This window comes from Anas platyrhynchos, chromosome Z (genome assembly GCF_047663525.1).
Source record: "Anas platyrhynchos isolate ZD024472 breed Pekin duck chromosome Z, IASCAAS_PekinDuck_T2T, whole genome shotgun sequence".
In the NCBI taxonomy this organism is placed as follows: domain Eukaryota; kingdom Metazoa; phylum Chordata; class Aves; order Anseriformes; family Anatidae; genus Anas; species Anas platyrhynchos.
The window spans coordinates 54,206,405-54,231,452 of NC_092621.1; the positions used below are offsets into that span (position 1 = coordinate 54,206,405).

Sequence of the window (25,048 nt, forward strand, 5' to 3'; positions counted from 1 at the left end):
TAAAGGAAAGCTAATTATAATTTTAATGTAATTATTTAGGAAGATTGATGGCTATTTTTACTTGTATTGTCAAACTTACTGTGGACTCTAATGTACTGAGAGTTATGCTAGGCAAGACGTGCCTGGACCGCAAATAGGTTGGATCTAGCCTCTGTTAGAATGCAAAGGTGAGAGAAAAGAAAGAAGTTACAGAACCAAAAAAAAACCTTCAGAGCATATGATTAAAGCTTACCAAATACTATATGCTAGAAACTGTGATAAAGACGTTCATTTTTTTAAGATGCAAAAAACAAACATTTCCTGTCTTACCTAAATTAGCTCAGAGAACGAGAGGCTTGTACTTGAGGACAGCAAGTCCTATTTAAATGCCACCTACTTCTTTACAGCCAAATGAATTCAGACAGCCAAGAAATAAATGTAGTGGCCTTGTTTTACATAGTTACAAGCCAGTGGGCGGTTCAATATCCAATGGTTGCTTTTGATAGGCTACACAAAAAAAAGATTTAATTGGCTTCTCTACTATAGGCTTAGGTATTTAATTGTACAGATGCTGCCTGCCTTTCTCTAAATTCAAGCAATTTACTTACAAATAAATTTATATTAAAATAATAATACATATGCATAATCTGTGACGCTTGATCCTGAGGGTTGATGGTATTTTTTAATATATAAGAATATAATTTCTCTAGAAAATCTGTTAAGAGATCTTGTATATGAGTGATAATTTTGTAATATGTCTGGGATGTACTGAATAATGTGTATGGTATCTGGGCTGCTGCATAATCAGAATGGTAGTTGTCGTAAAAGCTAAGAAAAAAAGCTAGTTTGATAACATATATATTTTTTCAGCAGTTTTGATGCATTTTAGCCAAAGGTCAAAAACCCTTTCTGATGGAAGAATGTGCTCAAGGTGAAACACAGACAAATGCTGACAGGAGGTGCTTTTCTTCATTTTTTTTTCCTCCTGAAAATAAGGGCTTCCTTCTTGTAAATAACAATTTCTTCGTCTAGATACATTTTCCGAATTCTATGACAAATGAACATGCTAGCTGTAAAGTACTCAGCTCTACAATGAGATATTATTGGTTTCCATTTTTGGCAGGTACTGTCAATGTTTACAGCTTAATTGACGTTTTAGAACAACATAATAAATCCACAGCAAATAATAGAGGGGACGTTGTTCCCAGCAAAACATTTTTCAGCTGAGTAAACCAAGAATTTTTAGACTGTGTTGCCTGTAGCTCAGTAATAATTTAGTTGCTTCACCAGAAGGAAATGAAGGAAAATTCCATTGTGGCTCTGTGCTATCACCCATACCTTTGTGCAGCCTGGCAGGGAGCTGGGAGCTTCCAATGCTCTTGCCACCTCCAAAGACAGGAGGGTGAAGAGCAAATCTGCCTTTTCTTGTGCACATGAGTAGACTCTGTCCTGCTGATTCTGGTGCTGATATACCATGCTGTCCTGCCACAGTGGTAGCACACAGGCAGTATTCAGGAACCCTCAGGCTGTCATTGAACAGATTTCTCTACTGTTTTGCCAAGCTGACCCATTTTCACCTCTGCCCATGCTCATTGGTATGTAGGAACAGGGATAACACATTTCCAGCTTCCCCTCATACCTCAGAACTTTACAGAGCACAGTATTTGCCATTTATTCAAGTGGAGGTTTCCCATCACTTGCTAAAAGATCTGTTCATAGTAGGAACACACAGATGAAGCAACATATAGCACAGAACATGTCTACCATACAGTATTTGACTTTGATACTGGGACATCCTCAACTGTTTAATCATGGTGAAAGCTACATGCACACACAAATGTGCCATCCATATCATTACAATGAGAAGTAGTCTGGGTTATTTTTAATTGCATTTTGATGTTTGGAATATTAAAGGCTAAGTTTTTTCACATTGTCCATGAGCATGTGAGTAGAAAGCATATTTTTTTCAGTTTGAGCCCTTAACCACTTATTTGATCAGGTTAAATTCAATGACTTGGTTCATCTGGAGAAATAGTGACAGAAAGCAAGGAACAATTCAAGCCAAACAAACTACCAGTTTTCCAGCTGGCCTTAGTCCCCCCTTTCTTCCTGTCTTTTCACCATGCCATAGAACTGACAAAAGCTCTCTCCATGGGAGAAAACATTCATCACAACATGTTCAATGGGAATTCTCTTGGCAGATTCCCCAACAGGCAGTCCCTGCTGGGACACATGTAACTATTCTTCCTGGCTGAGTTGTTTTCTGCAAAACAGCACAAGCAAAAAAAAAAAAAAATGTCCTGATGCATCCTTTTGTCTCCGTCAAAAAATCTGAAGCTTTGTATCTGAAAAGCATAAGAGGGAAAAGTAGGATAAGCCTGCCTTTCTATGCTAAGGAGATCTCAGAAATGCTATTTTGGGGACAGAAATCAGACTGTGTATTACAGCTTTGTGCTAGCATCACTCCTGTCTTGCTGTAATAGTGATTGCAAGTGTAAGGTGGGATGGAACCCTTCATACAGTGTGAGCCAAGTGCTTGAAGTTTTTTCAGTGTTTGAATTATGAAAAGTCAGCTAAAAAGTAATGTGGGTAGAGCAAGGTTTGCGTTTATGACCTGAAATTTCATTAAATTTTTGTTGCACAAATCACAAAAAAAAAATGAGACACCTCAGTTAAGCTGAGCATTTGATTTAAAACACCTGTGGGTGTTGAGCTAAACTGTTCATGTTACTTACTTGCCTTTCATATCAGCAACCTTTTCTGCCTGTAAGAAGCCTCTCTTGATCTCTAATGGCTATGACTACATTACTGTTCTTCTTTTAAGCATTAACACATTTTTGAAAAAAAATATCTAATGGGCTCATTTACTGTGCATAGATTCAAAATAGAGAGGAGTGCTATGCATGCAAACCAGACTTTTTTCAAAGGAAAATACCCAGAAGCTCTTCCCCAGTGCATTCTGACCCTTTATGGTGACACAAAAGCCTAAGCCAGAAATTGGTTCTTCGGGTAGATTTGAATAGATGTGGTGAAGACGATTAGTTTGCAGGACTGGAGTAGTCTGAAGAAAAAAAAACTGAATTGCTTATAGTATAATACTACTTTGGCACCTACTGCTTTGATTTATTAATCTTACTGTGCAGAATTACTTGGAAATGTCGATGAGGTGAGTTTTAGAAAGGATCAAGCAACAAAATAGAAAAGGTGAAATGAATGTTTCTCTGTCTTGCATAAGCAATTATGCTTTCAGCTTTAGATCGCCAGGAGCCAAATGTACCTGGAAGCAAACTTAAGCAAGGTTCCAGCAACCAAATCCATTTATTTAAGCACTGGCCTAGCAAACTTTCAGGCTGTAGACAGAATGTTGGAGTGCTTTTGAGGAAAATCAGGTGAAACTAGATGAGCTCAGTATATTTTGATTATCTGGGCAAAATAATGTAGCTTAAAAGCATTTTCTCTTTTTTCAACATTATGCTCATCTGAAATTGAAGAGGAAAAAATATTACAGTTTACTGAGTCAGGGAAGTCAGAGTATTTGTCTAATAGTGTTAGTCTAACAGACTTAAAGACTAATGCTGCTCATGCTAAGGAGTTATTCTGAGAGTCAATCAGTCTTTCAGAGTTACGTATTTCTAACTGAAATCTCAACCACAGCTTTTACTTCTAGCTGTAAAACTAATATTTCCAAGGCAAATTAAGCTCCTTTTCAAATGCACTTGGTTCAGCTTAAGAAATAGTGACAGATTTATGATTGTCTTTGATTCAATTCGTATTTCCCCAGAGGATTCTCAGTCCAGTGTCCCAGTGAGTAAGAAGACTGCCACTGGCAGGTAACAGTCCCAGAGGTGATATAGGCAGGCTGAAAGAGAAATCATACATTCAGCCAGCAGCTGTTGTTAAGGAAGGCCCATCAGATCACTGTGGGAATGATCAGACCATGTAAATAAATGATCAGGTAGTTCTCTGGGGACTGTTTTTGCTCAGAGGCTCCAGAACATGCTGGTCAACACACAGGCAGGCACTTGAAGGCAAGACTATGTTATTTTTTCTGGGGAGTCTTAGGGCATGACTGCCAAAGAAACATTTTCTGCAGGACCAAAGAACATTCCTAAAAATCAGGCTTCTTGCCTTGGAAAGGTTGCTGGTACAAGGTGAAAGTCTGCTTTTTTAAAATGTCTTTCAAGACGGCTCTCCAAGACCTTAGTCATCAGTCGCAGTGCTAAACAGTAAACTGTGTTTTGCTGCCCTGTGCTTTTGCTGGATGCCTGTTCCATGGCTGTGTAGCCACTTTAAACTGCTGTAGAAAAAAATAAATAGGTATATCATTCTTGGTTTTTGTTTTGTTTTGTTTTGTTTTGTTTTTTCCCCTGATACTTTCAGGGTTTATCTCAGGTTTAGTACAAGCAATAAGGACAATACTTTTTGTCTCTCTCTCTCATATTTAATCACTTTGAAAATGTTCAGTTTTAATAATAACACTGAGAAACAGATAAAACTCATGTAGTACTTCATAAGTACAGATAAAAACAAGCCAAATGCCTTATCTTAAACTCTAAGACCAGGTTAGTAGGAAAGATTACTTTTGCTGCAGTTGCAGACTATGTGTTTTAAAAACTTCGGCCCAGTAGCAACCTTCTAAGCAAAATTTTTGAAGCACAAAATAAAGGCAAAACTTGCAAAACAGCACCAGTTGTTGGAAAATAACTGGAAAGAGGCAGTTTGGCACCTTTCAAAGGTGCCACAGGCAAACAGGCAAAGAACAAACAAATCCTGAGTTCAGAGGTGTGGGAGGGGAGGCAAATCTCTTACCTGGATAGCTTTGTGACAGGAATGTTCACCTCTGTTTTTGCATGTTCGAATGAATGAAAGTCGTCAGTCTGGCTTTGCTCTATTTGCATGAATGATAATAATTAACTAGGTATTCTTCAAGGGAAGAATTGGTAGTTAGAGAATCTTAAGCTCTCTGCTTGGTAGTGTGTTGTCACTTGTACTCCTCTGAAAACTTGGATATTTATGCAGCACTCACTGACTATATGAGTTTAAATAATACATAAGATTATTAATTAACTAATGCTGATCCAAAAATTATGCTTAGTTCAGGACAGCACATCTTTGACCTTTGAAGCTGTTTTTTATACAAGATTTACTCTTCTTTATATCTCCCTATATAGCATTACCTTTAATTTTACATATTCGTGGTGCAAGAATTGAACTGCAGTCTTGCCTAAGATTTGTGCATTTCACGGGCTGGAGTAAGTGCTCTTCTGTTCTTTGCAGGGGACAGGACTGCTGGAGGTCAGAGTTCCATTCCTACATGTCAGCGCTTTCAGATCACAAGATCTCTGTTATTTCTGTGTAAACTAAAGACTGTAAAACGTAGCCGGGTCAGTGGGACATAGACTGTCTTCCTGCTCATTCTTTGTAAGATATATAAATGACCAAGTCCCCCCTCCTACCTTAGCTCGTTGTTGGTGGAGACCTATCCAAATGACCAATAATTATGCATCTCCCAGCAAAGGTGATAATTAATATTTAATGGTTACCAGGCAGTGTAGCTTAACAGGCTGGGCAAAAGGCCATGACTCACAGGAACTTGCATTCAGTTTCTGATCCTGTTCTGGGCCACTGAATTCCCAGAATTCTTATCAGGCAAATTGTCTTGGGCTACAAGCTAAAGGACAAGGAGATGTGTATGTTTCGCAGCCAAGACAGAACAGGAACATTTGCATGCAGTAAGAATCTGAGATGGGAGGTGCAAGGCCCGGAAAAGGTTGTGTTGCCATACAGGCAAAAATACTTTTTCTTTCCCTGCCAGAAGAGGAAGTGGTTGCAGAGGTACAATGCACAAATATGTCTACAGAAGGCTAGATTCCAAAAAAAAGTATTTTATCCTGGCACAAGAAGTTGTTTGCTGTTCTTTAAGAGTGAAAAGGAAATATTAAAATGAAGGAAATGGGAAGTCACAACTCCAACACGAGAAGGGAACAAAGCTTCTCTGGGCAACCTGTTCCAGTGCCTCACCACTCTGAGTAAAGAATTTCCACCTAAAATGTAATCTAAATCTACCCACTTTTAGGTTAAAGTCGTTATCTCTTTTCCTAGAGTCCCTCCCCAGCTATCCTGTAGGCCTGACTTACTTTTTTTGCTTATGTACAGGTGCCTAATATTAACTGGATTAAGAACAGTGAAAGGCTAAAAGCAAAATCTACCTGATGGCACTCAGGAAAAAAAAAAAAGTTATAAAGAGATAAAATACATTCGACTTTTTTGGCACATTTACGTGAGGAAAGAAGAATGTTTCAGGAAATTCACAGCACTGTTACATACAATTCATATCTGGTTACCTAATTGTATACTTAAAAGCATAATTAACTGTTAAATTACTCATATAGGGAATCTTACAAATGCTTGTTTATTGGGCTAAAATCAATAATGTAAAATTCTCAGAAGTACATAGTGCAAATGAAATAACCTTGTTCTACTTTTTGCGTGCTTGAAGATCATAAATTCAGTGAATTAAGAAAAAACAAACAAACAAACAAAACCCTTAAGCCTAATTAATATCTGTATGAATTAAAATGCCCTTAGGACCCTAATTAGTATACAATTTACCTTTATACCATTGTGCTCACCTGGTCAGGCGATGTGCCTAACAGTTCTTTCAATCGTGTTTTGAAAAGAACAATTTATGGAAACGTATTACTAAGTATTCCAATTTGTGATTCTGATTTTAATATGATGGAGTATTATTTATTTTCCTTCATTATGGCTGGTGCAATCCACAAAGCAAGTCAGTGCTGCTTCAATTTACTTTAGGTTAGTTTTTCTAAAAGCTGAGATAGAAACACGAGACCAAATGCACCTTCTGGGGCTAAGTTGTGTTCTTAGCGGTTTTTGAAGTTGTCTAGTTTGACATTTAGTCTACTGATTGTTATCAGGATGGTGTTAGGACTGCAGAACTCATTCAGTTCCCTTATATTGGAACTGTTTTCCTCATTTAGATGTCTTGTGCTGCTTAGCCAAACACTTTTTAGTTTTCACAAAGTAGCTGAAGTTGGAAGGGACCTTTGGAGGTCATCTGCTCCAACCTCCCTGTGTAAGCAGGGCCACCTAGAGCCTTCTGCCCAGGACCATGTTCAAGCAGCTTTTGAAGATCTCCAAGGAGAGTCCACAATCTCTCTGGGCATCCTGTGCCAGTGCTCAGCACCTGCACAGCACAGAAGTGCTGCCTGGTGTTCAGAGGGAACCTCCTGTGCTCCAGTGTGTGCCCACTGCCCCTTGTCCTGGCACTGAAACAAACCTGGCTAAAGTAGTGTCTGTTTGCTGACCTTCAAAATGGTTATATGTTCCAGACATAGCCCTTTTTTCTCCAAATATAATTTAAAACAGCACTTAAACTCACTGAATACTGCAAGGACAGCTGCTAAGAAAAAGAGACTTGGTGTACTCCATGGTCAGTCATGTCATCCAGAATGCACGAGGAAACTGAACAGTTGTGTTCAGAAACTATACATTAACACTACCATCACAGGAATGGCTCAGCAGAGTGAAGGAAACTGCTGAAATCAGAAAAGCAGAAAGGAAGACTTCCCACTGCACTTGTGATGAATTAATGTCTGTTGTGGTGGTGTTTTGCTTTGTTTTTTTTTCCTGCATTTTTTTCCAAACCACTGTTTTAAACTTGTAATTTTGGAAGGAAATGACGTGTTCAGACTGGTGTGAGGTTGAAATGATATTTCACTGCTTTGAAATAGGAAGCATTTCTCTAAAGAGCTTTAATTTGAACACTTCCTTGAGCTTTTTAAGTCATAGCATATAATAACTATTTTAGTTTTTCAGAAAATCATGCCACATTCAAATGATAATCTAGTACTGAGTGCATTTTGAATACACATACAAATGTAGTTAGCTAAAAAAACAAAGTAATTTGTTTGTAGGTCCATGGATGTAATATGAAGTATCATGAGTTATGTTGGTTTTAATGTCTGAAGAGAAACAGTAGCAGGAGTCAGGATTTACTGATGGAACTACAAACATTTGCAAAGTGCCTGGATCTGCAGATGCTGTCTGTGAGCTCCCCTGGTGGCCCAACAGCAATCGAAGAAAAGAACATTTAAATGTAGCACTGAAACATCTCAGTGAAGGATAGACTACAGATTCCCTGAGCATTCAAGAATAACAACATCAAGTTTTGTCTTCAGACTATGATCAATGGTAAATACAATAAAATGCCAAGAATGTTCTCCTCACAGTTCAGGGTTAAAGAATGTAGTATAGCATTCAAAATTAGGCCTAGAAATCAGTCAAAGTAGCTGTAGGCACTTGGTAGCAATTTTATATGAAAGATGAGAACACTAAAAACAAGCATTTGCTGCAAAGTCCTCATCAGTGCCCTCCAACACTTCCAAAGTTATAATTTTGTTATTCCAGTGCTCTAAAAAAGCAGAATTAGGGAGAAACAGGTGAATGGAACAATAATGTCAAAAACAGGTGGACTCTTTGACGAACACATAACAGGAGTTAAGTTCAGAACAACGTGTAGAAAACCCTTCTACATCTCTCTATTAGCTTCCACCCTCTTCCTCTACTCACATGCAACACCCATAACTACCAGTATACCAGGATGAGTTTCAGGTCTTGCACCAGTGTTGGGAAAGCCACCAAGTCTACGACGTGTCCACCAGAGAGAAAATTCAAGGACCACTGCCTAAACCCTTCCAACAGCATAGAGTTTGTTAAAAGAAAATCACTAACCCTTCCTTCATATTCCTGCCAGCATCACCTGGGAAAAGCACAAGTATGTTTTTTTCAGCTCTTTTAAAAGCCCTTACATGCTACTCCTAACGCTCCTTCTCTAGCTGTGGCAAGTCTCCAATACCGCTGAAAATTCCGTGTATGTGCGAGTGGAAAGATGTTATTAGTTAGTTTTCTTGATTTTGTTTTTTAATTTTCTGTAGTCCCTGCTGGCAGGAGAAATTCTGAGATCAGGAAAAAATCATTGCAAACTTGTATCTATATAAAAATGAGTAAGACCACCCTTTAATATGCATTCTTCATACTACAAGCATAGAACCAATTGCATAGCACTTACCAAAGGCACGAAGTAGCTGTGGTAGCTCCACAACAGATTTCTTATCAGCACACAGTAGCACAGTTCCTCAGGAGCACAGCTTTCTAAAGGAGTAGATTAGAAATTCTGTCATAATATAGATTGAGTCTGTCCAATTATATTACTCCAGTGGTGTTTACAGTGAGATAACATAAATAAATAGTAGCACTGGGAAAAATCTTTGTCCCATGAGTGTAATTACAGGTAGAAGAAGATAAGCTTAAAATCATTAAAGTACAGGGGCCGTTAATCTCTACCTTCTTACTCGTCTCTGCTATTCTGTTTTAATAGAGCCAGTTGCACTGCATGGAGACTGAATGGAAGTACAGTCATGACTTTAACATTTGCAGGCGTTCTCTATACTTACTTGACATAAAAAATAATAATAATAAAAAAAGACAGTGATGTGTTAAATGGAATTAAGGTAAGGTAGTGTCCCTCATACATGCACAGTGGTGAGCTGTCCATGGTAATTAACATAGATGTGTCCACTGAAAAAATATTTTCATTAATATACGTCATCATGGAGGGGGCTTGACTAATAAATCTTATGTCTAAGAGGAATTTACATACCTTTAGGTACCCTTAAGCATAAAATGCCTGAGCTTGTCTGTCTAGTAAAAAAAATAAAAAAGTGTTGTTGTTTTTTTTTCATCAGGTTCCCAGAATTGCTATCCTTAGTAATAATTGTCAAGAGTCTGCCTTAATGTCTGAAAATTACTTTCAAAGATTTTGTTAGTTCCATTGAGAACAACAAAAAAAAACTTCAACCTTTCCAAGGATTCAGCTTCTCTAAAGCAATGAAATCTCTCCTATAAAAAAGATGTACCCCAGACTGGACGCTGTCATTACTGAATTTCAGTAATCAGAGGGCTCACGGTAGTCAGAGTTAGTAGCTTTGTCCCATGGTGTCCTGTTCTTTTGACATTTTCATCCCTAAGCAGACAGAACTGTGGAACTGAAGCCTGCTTATTCATCAGTTCAAAATGAACTTTAGTAGTGATACTTGCAAATCTTTGGGGGAAATTTACTATAGCAAAGATAGTCTATGAGGAACACTGAAACTTCTTCGACTGTTCCTTGCATTCATGTGCAATCTTAACTGGATATTCAAAACCTTTTTTTCTGTGTGCAAAGGGAATAGAGTATTTCTTACTGCAATGCAAGCTAAATTTTAATGTTTCATAAGTGCACGAGATAATTTACTTTTAAATTGAAAAGGGAGAGATTTTCCATAGTAGTGGAAGTTGTTTGGGGTGGGGAAAGAAAGAAGAAGGAAGGGATATACATGAACTAAAGAAGACTGTGGAGTGGAAGAACTTTTGCTGCCATATTCAATCTTATATCATGAGCCTAAATTGTAGTCCCAAAACCAGGTTCAGAATAGAATTATCGGCTCAAGTTTGCAGAGAGCTATAGGTTTGTATTTCATTGAAAACTGCCTATAAATTCAATTAATTGGTTTTCTCGGCTTAATTGTAAGACATTTTTGCATTCAAGAGCCAGGAGGTGACACACCTGCCATTTAAAGAGCTGCTCTTTCCAGTTTGGGTTATAGTGCTTATTTGACAGTTCTGAGGTATTCAGAAAACTCTCACCACAAAAACTCTGAAAAATTAAGAGCAAGACAGTGGATGACATACTCACTGTGCCTTTTCACTGACATCATTTAATACGGAAATGAACTCAGAATCATTTAGTGAAGATTCCTTCCATTTTGTATTTTGCATGTAAGCGATATATTCAAGTCGGACATACAGACAAGGGCAGAAAAGGATTAACATAGAAAGACACACCTGAAAGCACACCTGTCCTGCGAAAAGATCCAGCTGGGCTTAGTCAGACACCACTTTCCATCTGTACTTCAGCTGGACACTAGAAAAGTCCATCAGCTGAGAAGGCTAGCTGAATATCTTCACACTTTCAGTGTGACATGCATGTTTTTGCTTTTCTTTGGCTGTTTGCTAGCTCTCCCATTACAGGTTCCTCCCTACAGATATCACCAAGTGAAAACAATTTTTGAGAAGAAAAAGCTGAAGACCTGGTAAATGCAGCATGCTGTGTTAGTCCAAAACTTCAGATCCAGCTGCAGCATATGAGTCCAGCCTCTGAGCAGCCTGAGTGCTTGTCAGATTTACAGAGCAGACTGTGTAGAGCATTGTTGAGTTTAGTTCTCACTGCGTATTTGGCAGCAGGGAGTGCAACCATTCTGACACCTTGTTGAGCTACCACACAACAGTAAATAAGCCAGGTCCTGTGCAGTTGGATTCGCGCGCTTTTGGACTATGTTTGCACATAAAGCTAACAGGCAAAATAATAGAAGGAGCTCAAACAGAAAATAAAGACGTGAAAATGAGGAATTAACAAGAACAGTATCGTGTAATTAAACCAGTAAGTCAGATATGTGCCATGGAGACTCCCTACAATGAAGATGCATTATCACACCGAGTGCTTGAGTTAGAGTGCTGGATACGTACAGAGAACAGTCAGCTGCCACTTGGAATGAAAAGTTCAGCGACAGCTTTCCCAGGCAATGCCAAAAGGAGTTACATGCTTGGCTCAAACTAGTTTTAGCACTTGGTCATCATTCCTCTTTTTTTTTTTTTTTCTTTTTTTGTGCATTTGCAAAGTCGTCCTTTAACATTCATTATGGATTTAGTCTCCCTACCCAGCTCTCCAAAATTTTGCTTATTTATAGTGGCATCAGCAACGACAGCATAAAACTACAGCAAACATTTCACTTGTAGTCATGTGTTATGCAGGAGCAAATCACTTCCACACATCAAAACCGGTCAGAAGGGAGGGTCTGCTCTCGCCGCCCAGTTTACAAGGTAGCTGAGCCTACCGATCAAAGTGCCTTTACATTTGTAGTCAAGCATCAGCCAAAAACCAATTCCTGCTACTGGATTCTGCGTATCATTATTTGATTAATTCCCTTCACAAATGAATGTATGCTCAGCAAATCTCAACAAGAGATCACAATAAGATCTCACGACATCCCAAATTACCCATGCCTAGGTAATCCGATAGGGTATGTTCACATGTCTGGAGAGGCCAGATACCAAAAAGCCTTTCACTGTTGCCTAAATTTCTATACTTTCGTAGCCTGTTTTTCGTTTTACATCTTACATTTGTTTTAAAAGGGGGTGGTGGGGGGTACAGACACAACAGACTAACAATATTTTCCTAGCAAGCTAACTCACCTTGGCACAGGAAGCTGCTGATGCTTTGTCTGCCTCTCTCTCTTCCCCCCTAACCAACACGCACATTGCTGAAGGAAGGACTGAGACTGTGCTCACAAAAGCAGGCTGAGTAAGAAATGGAAAATCATAGGCCACAATTAACAGCAGCTTGAGAGCATTCATTGTTTGCTTGCACTTCTGTGCAAGTGAGATTTAGCCAGATCACAGCAATAATTCTGTGAGTTGCTTTGCAAGGTAAACATCGAATGATGCTGATTTCAAAGAGGAAAGAAATTAATTAGGATGCTCTGTAAATGAAATTCAATTTGAATGAATTCAATCAAAAATGAATTACAATTTTGATGTCTTTTAAAAATAAAAAGATGCAGCTGAATGCACAGCTCCTGGCTGGATTGTAGAAGAGATCGTGATTTCCAGTAATTAGCAAATGTTGTGTTTTGCATGTATGAAGCCAGTTTGTTCCTAAAATACAAAGATTCATACCCGTCCTTCATTTTGTGCATGTATCGTGCTGGTTGGTTGTGTGGATGGATTAACTGTGACAGGCTGTGACATCAGCAAGGGCTGGATGCTGCCTGGCTGTGTAGTTTGGCAGTGCATCCTCCCTCCCCTTGCTGCTGGGCTGACTCATTCACTCCACAGGGTGAGTGAATTACGCTCAGCACAGGCCCAGTTCTGCCCTCAGAGAGAGGCACGGCGTGTGCTGAAGTCTCTGGCGTTCTGCCTCTCTGCAGAAGCTGTGCCTTAACCAAAGCAGGCAGATTTTCAGTCCCTGTTTGCAGAAATGATATCGCTGAGAAGCAAACGAAAAGAGATATTAATGCTAACAAATAAAGCTGGAAGGGGTAAAACATGCCAGTTCTTTAGCTGGTAATATTATTATTATTTAGTAATATCTGATCTTGCAGCTCTGAAAAATTGCCTAAACGAGGCTTTTTGATCCGTAAAGCCTGTGAAAAGCGCAGGTTGTTTTCCACAGGGACTACTAGGGACGAAGACACAGTGTTTATTAATCTGCAAAGGGTCATTTTGGGATACAAAGACTTCACAGAAGAGGGCCAACTACCATACCTGTGGTGACCGTAAAAAGCTAGAGCAAGTGGAGCAAGAGCATGGTAGAAGCAGCTCTGATGTGAATGAGTACCATACTGTCAGCTTCTCACTGGGTTCAGAAGGGGAGTGTTGTTTATTAATAACCCAGGAGCCTGCTGATTTCGTAGTTATTCATTAATGATCTTGTGCTTAAACCTGAGGTATCAATTTAGTAGTTTTTTTGGTTGATGTTGACGAAACCTGGAGCAATAACTGCTGAGAAGGCAGCCTCTGGAAAGGTGAATGCTAATGAAATACCCTGCCCTTCGTATACTCTGGGGTATAATTTCCATACTACTCACAGCCCCATAGGACCTGCTTCTAAGGTCAGAAGGTTTTAAAGTACTCAGCAGAACAAGGATCTCAAGTAGACAGTCGGTGGTTTTGGAGCAAACAAGGTCTTTGTAACAGCCTGAACTTTAAACCGTCTCCATTTCACTCCTCATAGCTGCCAAAAGTCAAGTGAAAAACAAGGAAGCAGGATTATTTTGTGCTGTAAGAAGGACTTGGAGGGGAGCAAGCTGCCCTCCTGGAAAAAGATAAACTCGCTGACATAGCCTGTCCAGAACTCTTGACCTTCATCTTGAAGATGCTGTGCCCACAGCTTACGTGACTCACTGTCACTTCACAGACTGCTTTCCTTGCTGAAGGAGTAAGCCTGTTCCTGCTGGAGAAGCTGGTAGCAGCAAAAGGTTGAACTGACAGAGTTTATCAGTGACTGTGCCTACACCTTTCCAGTGAGTATTCCCTAGAATCAGTTCTCCTTTCATCTGCAGAAAGCAAGACTCAAGGTTACAGGGACACTTTGCTCGCCATGTGCGTTAATTCTGTTCTGAAAATACACGGTCTCTTAAAATGGCATCAGGAACATCGAAAAGGCAGAAAGCCTTGGCACACTGTATCTAAGGGTACTCCTTACGCTAGCCACCTAAAAAAAAGCAGTTGATTACACTTGAGAGGTGGCAATGAATTACCGTGCTGTGTCACCTAGCCAAAGGCCACGTCCTGGCACCGTGGCCAGAGTGTATGCCTGCATGAACCAGCATACCGGGCCACATGATGGTCTGGCACCCAGCTAAGCATCTATCAGATGAATATGGGTATGTAACATGATCTCAGGTGACACCTGAGTTGTGTGGTAACTGTCCATAAGGAGGGCTAAGGTAGGCTACATGAGCTGAGTGAGGATATCTGGATGAGAAAGGCCCCGCTGTGATGCATTGATACTCCCTGGTCACATCGATTCTAGGCTAGACAAAGCTCTCTTCAGCAGAAGACCTCTGCTGATGGTCACCCCACACGCTACCTTTGAATTCCTAAACAGGGCTGTGGTCTACTGATGGGGGTCAGACAGTGTTTCCTTTTCCAGGGAATTTTGTTCACTACATCAAAGTTTGATAAAGTTACCTTGACGTGTTATCAGAGATTCAATACTTGACTGAAGATTACCTGGAACAGAAACACTCCCTGCCTGTATTTTTCTTGCTTTCTTCTCTGTAGATAAGATATTTGGTCCAATGTCTGTGTGTGCACTATTTTTTTAGAGTGTGCTACTATATCCCTGGATGGGATCAACCCAGGTCAGAAGAGAGGCAGATGCAACCTGCTGAGCACAGGAGGGGCACCACAGCCACAGGCTAAGGAGCAGAATTCACAGCTGTGCTAGCTGAAGCAGATCTTCATGTGAACTAAGGTGCTGACCCCTTAATAATTCCCCCCCTTCCTCCAGTATGTGGAAAGGCTGCAGAAAGCTGTTAACAGTGGCCTGTAACCTTTGACTCAGCAAAGGATGGCCCACAAAGCAAGCCATCTTCACGAAAAAGAAAATCGTGAGACTTTGTGGCAGTAAGCAGGACCCCCTCCTTACTCATCACTGCTCTTTGTGTGCATAGCACAGCTGTGACATGAGACACACAAGAGAAACACATGCAAATGGACCTGGAACCATGACCATGGCAAAGGCCGGACAGAAGCTTCACCAGCAGGAGCAGGCTCTGGAGTATAGCAGCCTCAGGTGTGGGACTTACAGCAGCATTGCTGCCAGGGTGCCAGTAAAAATGCTTAACTGAAGTTCCTTCTCGTGGCTGAAGAAAAGGAAGGGCTTACCTGGCAAGTCTCCCTGAAAAGCACAGGAGAGGAACTTCTGAAAGCCAGGCACAGACAGGGCAGTGATTGCTGCTCCACATCAGAAATAGCCAACAGCAAACTGTGAGCAATCCCAGTCTGGCAAGCGTTCAGCTGAAATGATGAGCACACATACTTCTGCCTGTTCATAAATAGAGAAAGGGCTGTCTAGAAACCATGACTTAGGAGCAGAGAGATCAGGAAGAAGGAAGCAAAAATAGAGGTTGCACATTGGTAAAGGTTTGCAAGTCAAATCAAATGCCTCCTTGCAGTTGTTTCTTACAGCTGTGTTGATCAGTTTTGATCTTGTCATCAGTGTCTTGAAATTATATTTGCTGTCATGTGTGGTAACAGCCTGACACTTGAGCCGGTATTCACCGTGCAGAAAGTCCGGATTTAATACCAGCTTACAAGCTCCCTGCTGTGCCTCACAAGTGGCAGTCAGCACTGCCTTCAGACACCTCATGACATGCAGCCCTGCAACCCGAATGCTAGTGATCACGTATAGGTCATTAAAAAAACATCCATTTCACATCAGAAAAGTAACATTATAAAGGGTAAGAACAAGGTCTGTGAAAGTGGCAATCATATCAGTCAAGTAGTCATTTTATGTTCTTGAAGTTGGAGATAAATTGGTTATACAAACAAGAATCTTGAAGAGCCCAGAAAACATTATTTCATGCAGCTATTCAAACACCTGGTCTGATGACTGGTGCTGTGTCAAAGCAGCGCCTCTAATGTATTTTTTTCTGACAAAAAATATTTCAGGTATTGAAATAGAAAAAGTTTGTAACTTGCATATCTTGTTAATAACAGGATACTTACTAATCCATCTGCAAGCAATAAAATATTCTCATAAAATGGCAGACCAGCCAAGGGAAGTAAGATCTACACACCTACACACATAGCACGGCAAATAATGTACTGCCACCTCTGTCATGGCTGGCAATGGCATCCTGTTTTAAATGTTTTACTTAGTGGACATAGGAGAAAAAATGTAGATTTGCTGGGACCTTAAGTGTACTTGCGCGGGACAGAAGGCCTTGTTTACATGTGTATTTTCACGTAGTACTATGTAGCCCTTAGACTGGAGTCAGAAAGACATTTGTTCCTTTGCTATTATTTGAATGGCGTTATTAAGTTTTTACAAGACAGTAGAGTTAATCATTCGTGTGCTCACTGACTGTAAGTGTGCAAGTAAGCAAATATTTCAATAGAACACAGGGTATAACTGGAAATAGTTAATGGATCTGAGGGAGCAGAACTACATTTTGCAACAAAGTATTTGTCTTTGAACTTTGGAATAGGACTGACAGACTTTTTTTGTTGTTTTTTAAATGTCTGTCTAAGCCAAAAAAAAAAAAAGGCTTGTTCCAAACAGCCATTCTTTAGTTCAACAGTAACTTCTGAAATGCTCATGTGGGTACGACAGTAAATCTGACATTTTCTTCTTTCACATCTGCATTGTTTGACTTTGGCAGGAGCTGCAAGCCTGTCAGTGGCTGCAGGCATGACGATGTCTGTCATGGTGGAAGAACATGCTTTGAAAGAGATGAGCCAGCTTCAGGTCTTTGGTGAGCGTGTGGCCATGCTGGGACTAAAAGTGTGTGCATGGTTATGCCACAGATGGGGTTGGTATTCACTGATATGGGTTGGATTACAGTTGTTTTGCCTGTTCTGTTTTGCTCTCTAAATCATAGTCAGAGATGCTGATGGCACGTTTTCATCTTTACATCGCACAGTTCCCTTCTTATTTGGCTAGGCAATTCTGTCAGCCCTTCTCTGAGAACTTCAAGATTACTCCTACAGTTCCTTAACTGAAACTTTCTCTTGTCAAGAGAGGACAGAGGAAGAACTCTCTGTCCAAGTGGCTCACATCCCTTCTTCCCTGTTAAGGGCATGGAAAGAAACGAGTTTGTGAATCTCTACACAGCATCCAGCAGTGATTAAGAGATCTTCTCTTGACTGTACTGCTCCCACTTCCTACTCTTTGTGGCCAGCATGCCTTCCTAGCTCTGATCAGGTGAAATCCCTGGGTCTGATTGTCTCTCCCCCTTCTATCATACCCAGGGCATTGCGCCTGCAGCTCATTTGTACAACCCAAGCAGAGGCAAGGTGCCTAGGACAGAGTGGTTAAGGCAGAGGAGGCAGAGCTCAGGCTGCAGTGGACCAGGGTAATTAGGTTTCTCCAGCAAGGATGGAGAAATCAGCTCTGACAGATAATGGCAAGACCCTAAACATATTGGCTAAGGGTCTTACTAGGGCTGCACTTAGTCTCCAAGGGTGCTTACAAAACCTTTTGCTCAGGGCATTCAGAAGCAGAATTTGGACACCAGCCCAAAGCTGTGGCTTGTGCCAAATGGCAGTAAGTTACCTTAACAGAATACTGTCAACATCAGTTAATTCTGAATTCCTTGTTGGTACTTCATACTGCAAGACCTCTTCTGCCCTGTCAGATTTCAGTTAAATCAGGCTACGTGCTCAGAAGTTAGGGCAAAATACACAACCTACATATCACATTATATTTGTTTTCAGTGGGTGCCATGCTAGAAAAATCTTTCAGAAATTTAAAGTGTATCTTCAAACGTATCATAGATCATTGCAAATTGCATTTCTCAGCCCCTGGGTAAAAGAACTCTGGTGTTCCCATGCAGTTGCATGCCCAAATTTTGCACTGATGAATTTTGCAATCCTGCAAGAATTTCTGACACAAAGGAATGCATCGTGGGGCTTTTACTAAGTCTTTGAATTCATAGAATCATAGAATATCCCAAGTTGGGTTATTCAGATGTGGAAAATTCAGATATTTAAATGTGGCTGACAGAATACTGATACTTCTAAATACAGATACAAGTTGGAAATACAAATCATTGCAGACAGAGATCCCAGAAGTACAGGAGAAATATTAAGTGAATGCCAACAATAAAGCAAAAATTACAAGCAAATTACAGTTGTGTGTATAAATTCATGTTCTGTGAAAGGCATAGAGCTATTTCTCAACTGGTTTTAAACCCATGAGCACTTTTAAGGAAAGTCTATTGTGTATTACAAATAAAAGAGCATTAAGAAAGAACATGAGATGAGGTGGAAACCAGCTGGCCTATCAGTCGGTAATAACAATCTCAGTAAATTTTGCTTTGGGAGGAATATATATGTAAAGAGCCTAACACACTATAAAACACTCAAAACCCAACAAGGAACCTCATTCTATGACTTCTGTTGCTGCTGCTGGAGTAGGAAAACGGCATGTGTTGGACAAGAAAAATGGCTTGCTTATGGTGAACAACCTTTAGAGCAAGAACATGTGCGTGCAGTTGCAAGAAACGTAGTTATATGTAAATTTTGAGAGCCAAAATAAGGCACACATCTGGCTTGTCTGCAAACAAATGCTGCAATATTTACATTGGACCATTTTATCACCTGTATCCTTCAGAGTGATGAATGAGAAACTTCACTACAATTTTACTGCCTTGGATAACCTTATGGATCTCCTGTGGGAAAATAAGTTAATTCCAGGTAAGAGCAGCTCCGTCTCCTCACTGCTAGCCACATCTGTTTGACCATATTGTGCAATCATCAGACAGAACCACTCTTAGTGAGCTTTGCCAAAGCTGATTTTGATCAGAATTCATTTTTTTTACTGCTTGCATTTACCTCATGTCCACGTAAATGTAAACAGGGTAAGAAAAGCATCATTAGGGCACTTAAGACAACACAAATTCTTTTACATTGCTTGCAACAATAATCTGAGATGTTTCAATTGGAAAATGAGATTTCTTGAAGAGGAGAGAGTTTTGTACCCATTAGCTTTGTGCCTCAAAGGGGCCAGAGAAGCAGGTGCTCAAAGTAGAGCCTTCCCCTGTATTTCTGCAGTGTTTGATGTTTACCATGTGCCTTCAGTTTGTGATTGTAACTATTATTATTGATTACTATTGTCATCAACAAGTAACAAGAGTGAGCAACCTCAAATCTGAAATATTCCCAGTGGGGACATGTAGAAACAGGAAAGAAAGTCCACTAAACAATGCTGCATGTTATCTGTGTTTCTTCACTAACACGTTTGCTTCAGATAATGCAATAACCCCTTAGGTAATCAAAAGGGATTATCGTTCACAATAAATAAATAAATAAATAAATAAATAAATAAATAAATAAATAAATCTATTTTTTGTGTCTATTTTAGGATTTGAATTGATGGGAAATCCGTCAGGATATTTTTTAAATTTTGAAGATAAAGAGCAGGCAGTAAGATGGAGAAATTTAATTACACTTCTGGCCAGGAGATACATAGGTAAGTTTCAAAAAAACAAACCTAACCAAACCAAAACAAAACAAAAACAAACAAGCAAGTCCTATTACTTATTCTGTTGTGATCCTTTCTAACTACCTCAGAAAATTTTGTGGGTTGTGTTCAATGTCATGACACTGAATTTCAGCACAAAACTGGAAAAATCCATGCCAGAATAGCCAATGGGACAATTGCCCCATTTTGCTCTTCCATGTCCAACAGCCTGGATGGGCATTTGGCCTTTGGCAGCACATTTGGCCTTCCTCTGGGGACTGAGTTTTAACTTCTTTATGTTATTGTGGTTGTAAACCACCAGCTGGCATTAGGCCATGATAACCTGAATGCATCCCACGTGACAGCTCCAAATATTTCCAACAAAGCAGAATCCTTAGCCTGAGTCTCACTTAGGCCGGGTGCCCTCCCCACAAAGCTATTACTCACATCACCTCACTGCAGTTCTGTGTTGGTGGTCCTGTCATCTTTTTCAAATATTGCTACATCTAAAATGAAGTATCGTTTTGAAATCACTAAAATTGCATTTTCCGGATTATTAAAAACAGTTAATTTACACTCGAGTGCAGTATAACAGGGTGGTATAACCTCATGTGTAGCACATGACTAACTGATAGGATTGTCTGTACATGCACTCAGCGCACTGATAAATGAGGCCTCTCACACAGGTAGATACGGATTGGCGCATGTTGCTAAATGGAATTTCGAAACTTGGAATGAACCAGACCACCATGACTTTGACAATGTGACTATGACAGTGGAAGGTAAGCATATTTTGGAGTACTTACTAGTGTAGTAAGGGAGAAGTGTGTGTGTGTTGGGTGGGAAACAGTAAGAAAGGAGAGATGCTGGAAAAGAAATAAGGTAGGTAGGAGAGCTAAGAAGTGTGAAAGGTGTATTTAATCTTTTTTGCTCAGGTCATATTACTTACTACAATAATTACTCTGTTCCCTGCTTCAGCATCAGTGCAATACAGGGTTAGCAGAACGGGGAAAACAGAAGAGGAGTTACACTGTTAAGTCCTGTTCATTGGTTATAAAACACTATAAAGTAGTTTACTAGAGGTAGCAGGGTGGAGGGTGGAGTAAAGAGGAAAACCATTCACTGATAGATGCATGATTTGTGAACCTGTCCTCACAAGACCTTTGAAAGAACCTTGTGAATGCAGCAGAGGTTTTCGTGTCTTCTCATGTTGCCAGTGCCTAGGAAAGAGTAGACTCAGCTTGTGAGGTCCTGCCAATAAATGCAATAATAGAAAGAGTTATAATATCTCCCCCCAGATTTAGACCAAGATTCTATTTTGAGTTATTATTGCTGATACATGTATCTGCTTGGACTTCAGGGTTCCTCAACTATTACGATGCCTGCTCAGAAGGATTAAGAGCAGCCAGTCCTCTACTAAAATTTGGAGGGCCTGGAGATTCCTTCCACCCCTTTCCCAAGTCACCCATATGCTGGAATCTTCTGCGTCATTGCTACAATGGAACCAACTTCTTCACAGGGGAGACTGGTGTAAGGCTGGACTACATCTCTCTTCATAAGAAGGTTGGTCCATGACTTCAATGTAAAGCTATTTTTAATCAGTTTAGTCCAACTTACATTTTATTCTGATTTATGACATTGATTCCTAGGTGAGTGTGCAACCTATATCAGGAATCATAACTAGCTGCCTATTCTAAAGAAACTTTGAAGAATATGGTCAGTCGCAAGACTTCAACTCAAAGGCCCATGCCGAATTCCCACAGGGATTCATCTCCTCTACATCTTATGTTTTAGGAGGAGCTCATACAATCAGCGCATACTGTAGTGGATGAGGTGTAAGATTCTAATACTGTCTAGTCCACAAGCTCCTCAGGAGCTCTAGTAACATGTTCTCGTAATGTGTTTAGGACTCCGTGTCGTGTCTCTACTACCATTTGCTCACTTTTACTAAGCAGACATGAAATATTGTTGCAGGGAGGTGGGCGTTCTCTCTACATCTTGGACCAAGAAGTGGAAACAGTTGAACAGATTCAGAAGTTGTTTCCAAAATTTGCTTCTGTTCCCATATACAATGATGAAGCAGATCCTCTGGTTGGATGGTCCATCCCACAGCCGTGGCGAGCTGATGTGACATATGCAGCTATGGTTGTAAAGGTAACTTTGTTCATTGACAGTCTTGTCACATTTGGGTCTCCTAAAGTGTTAATGCAGTTGCAAAAGTAAACTTACGGTCAATTTTTATTTTTTCTTATTCTGACTAGTCAGAATAACAGAAATAAAATAGAGAGCCTAATAAATACAGATGGTGTTTCCCTGAACAGTTTAACAGTAGCTTTACTTACTTTGTATTAATTTTCTTCATCTGCCCTAAAAAAACACTGATAACTAGCCATCCATGTGTTGGAGAATGTGTTGGATAGTGTATACAATTTCCCAGTTAAATCCACCTGATAAGACTATACCCACACATTCTCTCTCCAAGCTGTCACCTCACTTCTGTGGGATTATTTCCCAGCCTCTTCACAAGTTTATCTTGTCAAGGAACATCAGGTATAATTATGAAGTCCATTGAGCTCTAAGCATAAGCCCATTCTTTGTCTTTGAATAATGATTCTCTACATATGGTCATATTAATTACTGCCAATACTGCTCCTGATCAGAAAAGCAGAAGGAGAAGAGAATGCTCAGCTTTCCTGTCCTTGCAGGAACAGCAGTCTGGTCCCTGAGCAAGCTCAGGTCTTTCCCCTACAAAGCAACAGTTCCCACTGCATGCCTGTTTTGTGAGTCACTACCTTATACAGCATCCAGAGTCCAAACACTCCTGTGCAAAGCAGTAATTCCCAAACGTGGGAGCATGTATGTCACCCAGGAATGGGATGCATGTTGTCAGCTGTGCCTGTGGACAAAGGCTTCTAACTCCTTTAGGCTGCAAGTCAGAAGGATTCTTCTCCAGAGCAGCAAGTCACTGGCTGCATCGCAGGGAGTTTGTGAGAGAAACAGCAGTGTTTATAGTGACATGGCGTTATGAGGGGATAAAAAAGACCAATCCAACAAAAAATTAACACTTTGGTAGATAGGAGCTGGAGCCCAGTGTCGTTAAATGTACATGTACATGCTTCAGGGTCACAATTATGAGACCTTCTCTGTTGTCAGCTTTCTGAAGTAGTGTTTGATTCTGATATCTAGGCACAATCCAGTAAACACAGGCTTTTCGAAGAACAGCTCAGTAACCAGTGCAATACTGAGAGAGAATGTGTTCCTTGTTAGCACTAAAAGGATAAAACTCCTTGTTGAGGAATGGAATCCGGGACCAGTTTATAGGCAGTCTAATGGGTACAAAGTCACTCCAGATATGGAGTATTTACATTTATTTCAGCTAATAAATACAGTTTACTAATCCAATATTCAAAACAGAGGAATATCATTTGTAGTTCAGTCACCAAGGAAACATATCAATAATTTTTGCAAACTACCAGTGGTAGTCATTTCAGAGAATTTTTATTGCCTAAACTGTGTGGATACTTCAAATTTTCCAGTGATTAATGTATTATCTAAAAATAGTTTCTTCAAGAGGTGTGAAGAACAGTTTTGTTCTTCACGCTTTCCTAAATGACAGAGTGACAGCTCTTTCTAATATGCCGTAAAGACTAAAAATAAAAAATAAATAAAGATACAATGTTTTCTTCGGATTTTTTTCAATGATGAAGTTCCATTTTCTCCATGATTTTGCAGGTAATCACCCAGCATCAAAACCTGCTTATTGCCAAAGCCAACAACACCATCAACTACACACTGCTGAGTAATGACAATGCCTTCCTGAGCTACTACCCGCACTACTTCACACAGCGGACTCTGACAGCACGTTTCCAGATGAACAATACAAAGCCACCTCATGTCCAGATGGTGCGGAAGCCAGTGCTGACTGTCATGGGCTTGCTGGCACTGCTAGGTATGGTAATCACCGAGGAGAGAGCACATCAGTAACTTCATCTACCTAGGAGCTTCTCGCATGACAGAGATTAGGTCAGCCTCTTCACTCCTGATAAATGCCAGATTTCTCCTACCCAGCTGTGGTTGTTAGAAAAATGAACTCTCATTTCCTCCGAGAAATTAATAGCTCAGGAGAATCTTCCTGACAGCCTGTCATCTCTTTGATTTAATCTACTGCTTTGTTTACAAATTCTGCGTGCCAACCACTCTTTTTAGTTGACTGGTACTTCCTCATGTGCCATCATTTCAGGCTGCAAATGACTTTAATAAATCCCTACAGCTGTAAGACACACGCAGCCTACTAAAGGAAGATCCTAACTCACTGTTACATATGTAGACTTTGTTAGCTGAACTGCTGAGCATAAGACCTGCTGCAGTATGTGCATGCTCTGCAGTAATAAAATCCACTCATAATCCTTACCGATGCTACACCTGATAAAAAAACTATAGGCACTCAGCCTATAGATCCTTATGTTTTGACCCTTTTTATATCAGAAGTTGGACAGAGTAGCAGTTATGCTTACAGAGTTGTCACATTTTTTCAAAGGAGAAAAGCAGATCTTTGCAGAAGTAAAGAGCAGTGAAGGCAAAAGCACTGAAAATGACACAGTTGGTGTCCTGGCATCTGTGCACACCCCAAGTGAGCTGCAGCCCTCAGACAGTTGGCAAGCTACTCTACTGATTTATTCAAGTGAAGATAACAGGACTTCATCCAATATCAGCACTGTCACAGTGAATGCCACCCACTTCCCCAAACTTAAAGGTAAGTAAACATCACGTAGGCAGTTCACATAATTGATTATGAAGGCAGAACATGTGCTGAAAAACTTCTGATGAGTTTATTTTCCTGGCGAGAGTTTCATTTGCTAACTTTCTCACTCATCTTCTGGGCACTCCCATTTTTTTCTGAGATATTATGGTGCTCTTGTAGGAAAAGCTCTTTCTACTTTGCCCCTGTCTTTAACAACAGCTGCAAATGCTACCTTTTCAGAAAGCTATTCACCTTAGCTGGGTAATGCCAGGCAAAAAATTCCCTTACCAAGATCACTTCAGGGTAGCCAACATGACCACACTAGTACATAATTGATGCAGTTGTCCAACAAATGCATGTAGCACCTCTGCAAAAACTAAGTGGGCTTCAATTCTGGATGTGGAAATAATAACTTAAAATTTGAACTTGGAAACTATAGGTTGGGTTGTAGAGCCTTATAAGAGTGCTAGCCCTGTCGTCATGACTTTCCACTGTAAGCCAGGCTCCAGAGTGCTGAA

General features: G+C 40.1%; 2 protein-coding genes across 6 annotated transcripts in view; one reads left to right on the forward strand and one right to left on the reverse strand.

The window, feature by feature from the left end:
* The window catches only part of IDUA (alpha-L-iduronidase), a 46,794-nt gene that overhangs the window by 16,224 nt on the left and 5,522 nt on the right, over nucleotides 1-25,048 (forward strand). The window contains exons 2-9 of one of the 3 annotated variants that reach the window (XM_027446442.3): nucleotides 16,989-17,081; nucleotides 18,941-19,023; nucleotides 19,691-19,798; nucleotides 20,476-20,571; nucleotides 21,150-21,352; nucleotides 21,764-21,943; nucleotides 23,522-23,738; nucleotides 24,327-24,542. In XM_027446442.3, the coding sequence (XP_027302243.3) occupies nucleotides 18,945-19,023; nucleotides 19,691-19,798; nucleotides 20,476-20,571; nucleotides 21,150-21,352; nucleotides 21,764-21,943; nucleotides 23,522-23,738; nucleotides 24,327-24,542 (1,099 nt within the window). In that variant the 5' untranslated portion in view covers nucleotides 16,989-17,081; nucleotides 18,941-18,944. The remainder of the gene's footprint in view (nucleotides 1-16,988; nucleotides 17,082-18,940; nucleotides 19,024-19,690; nucleotides 19,799-20,475; nucleotides 20,572-21,149; nucleotides 21,353-21,763; nucleotides 21,944-23,521; nucleotides 23,739-24,326; nucleotides 24,543-25,048) is intronic. The other 2 variants (XM_027446441.3, XM_038170761.2) reach the window with 2 other exon arrangements.
* Nucleotides 1-25,048, reverse strand: part of SLC26A1 (solute carrier family 26 member 1) — a 39,695-nt gene that overhangs the window by 9,393 nt on the left and 5,254 nt on the right. The window contains exon 3 of one of the 3 annotated variants that reach the window (XM_038170759.2): nucleotides 9,071-9,153. The gene's annotated coding sequence lies outside the window, so the exon portion shown is untranslated. Of the gene's footprint in view, nucleotides 1-309; nucleotides 430-4,788; nucleotides 5,003-9,070; nucleotides 9,154-25,048 lie in introns of those variants that run through there. The other 2 variants (XM_038170758.2, XM_038170760.2) reach the window with 2 other exon arrangements.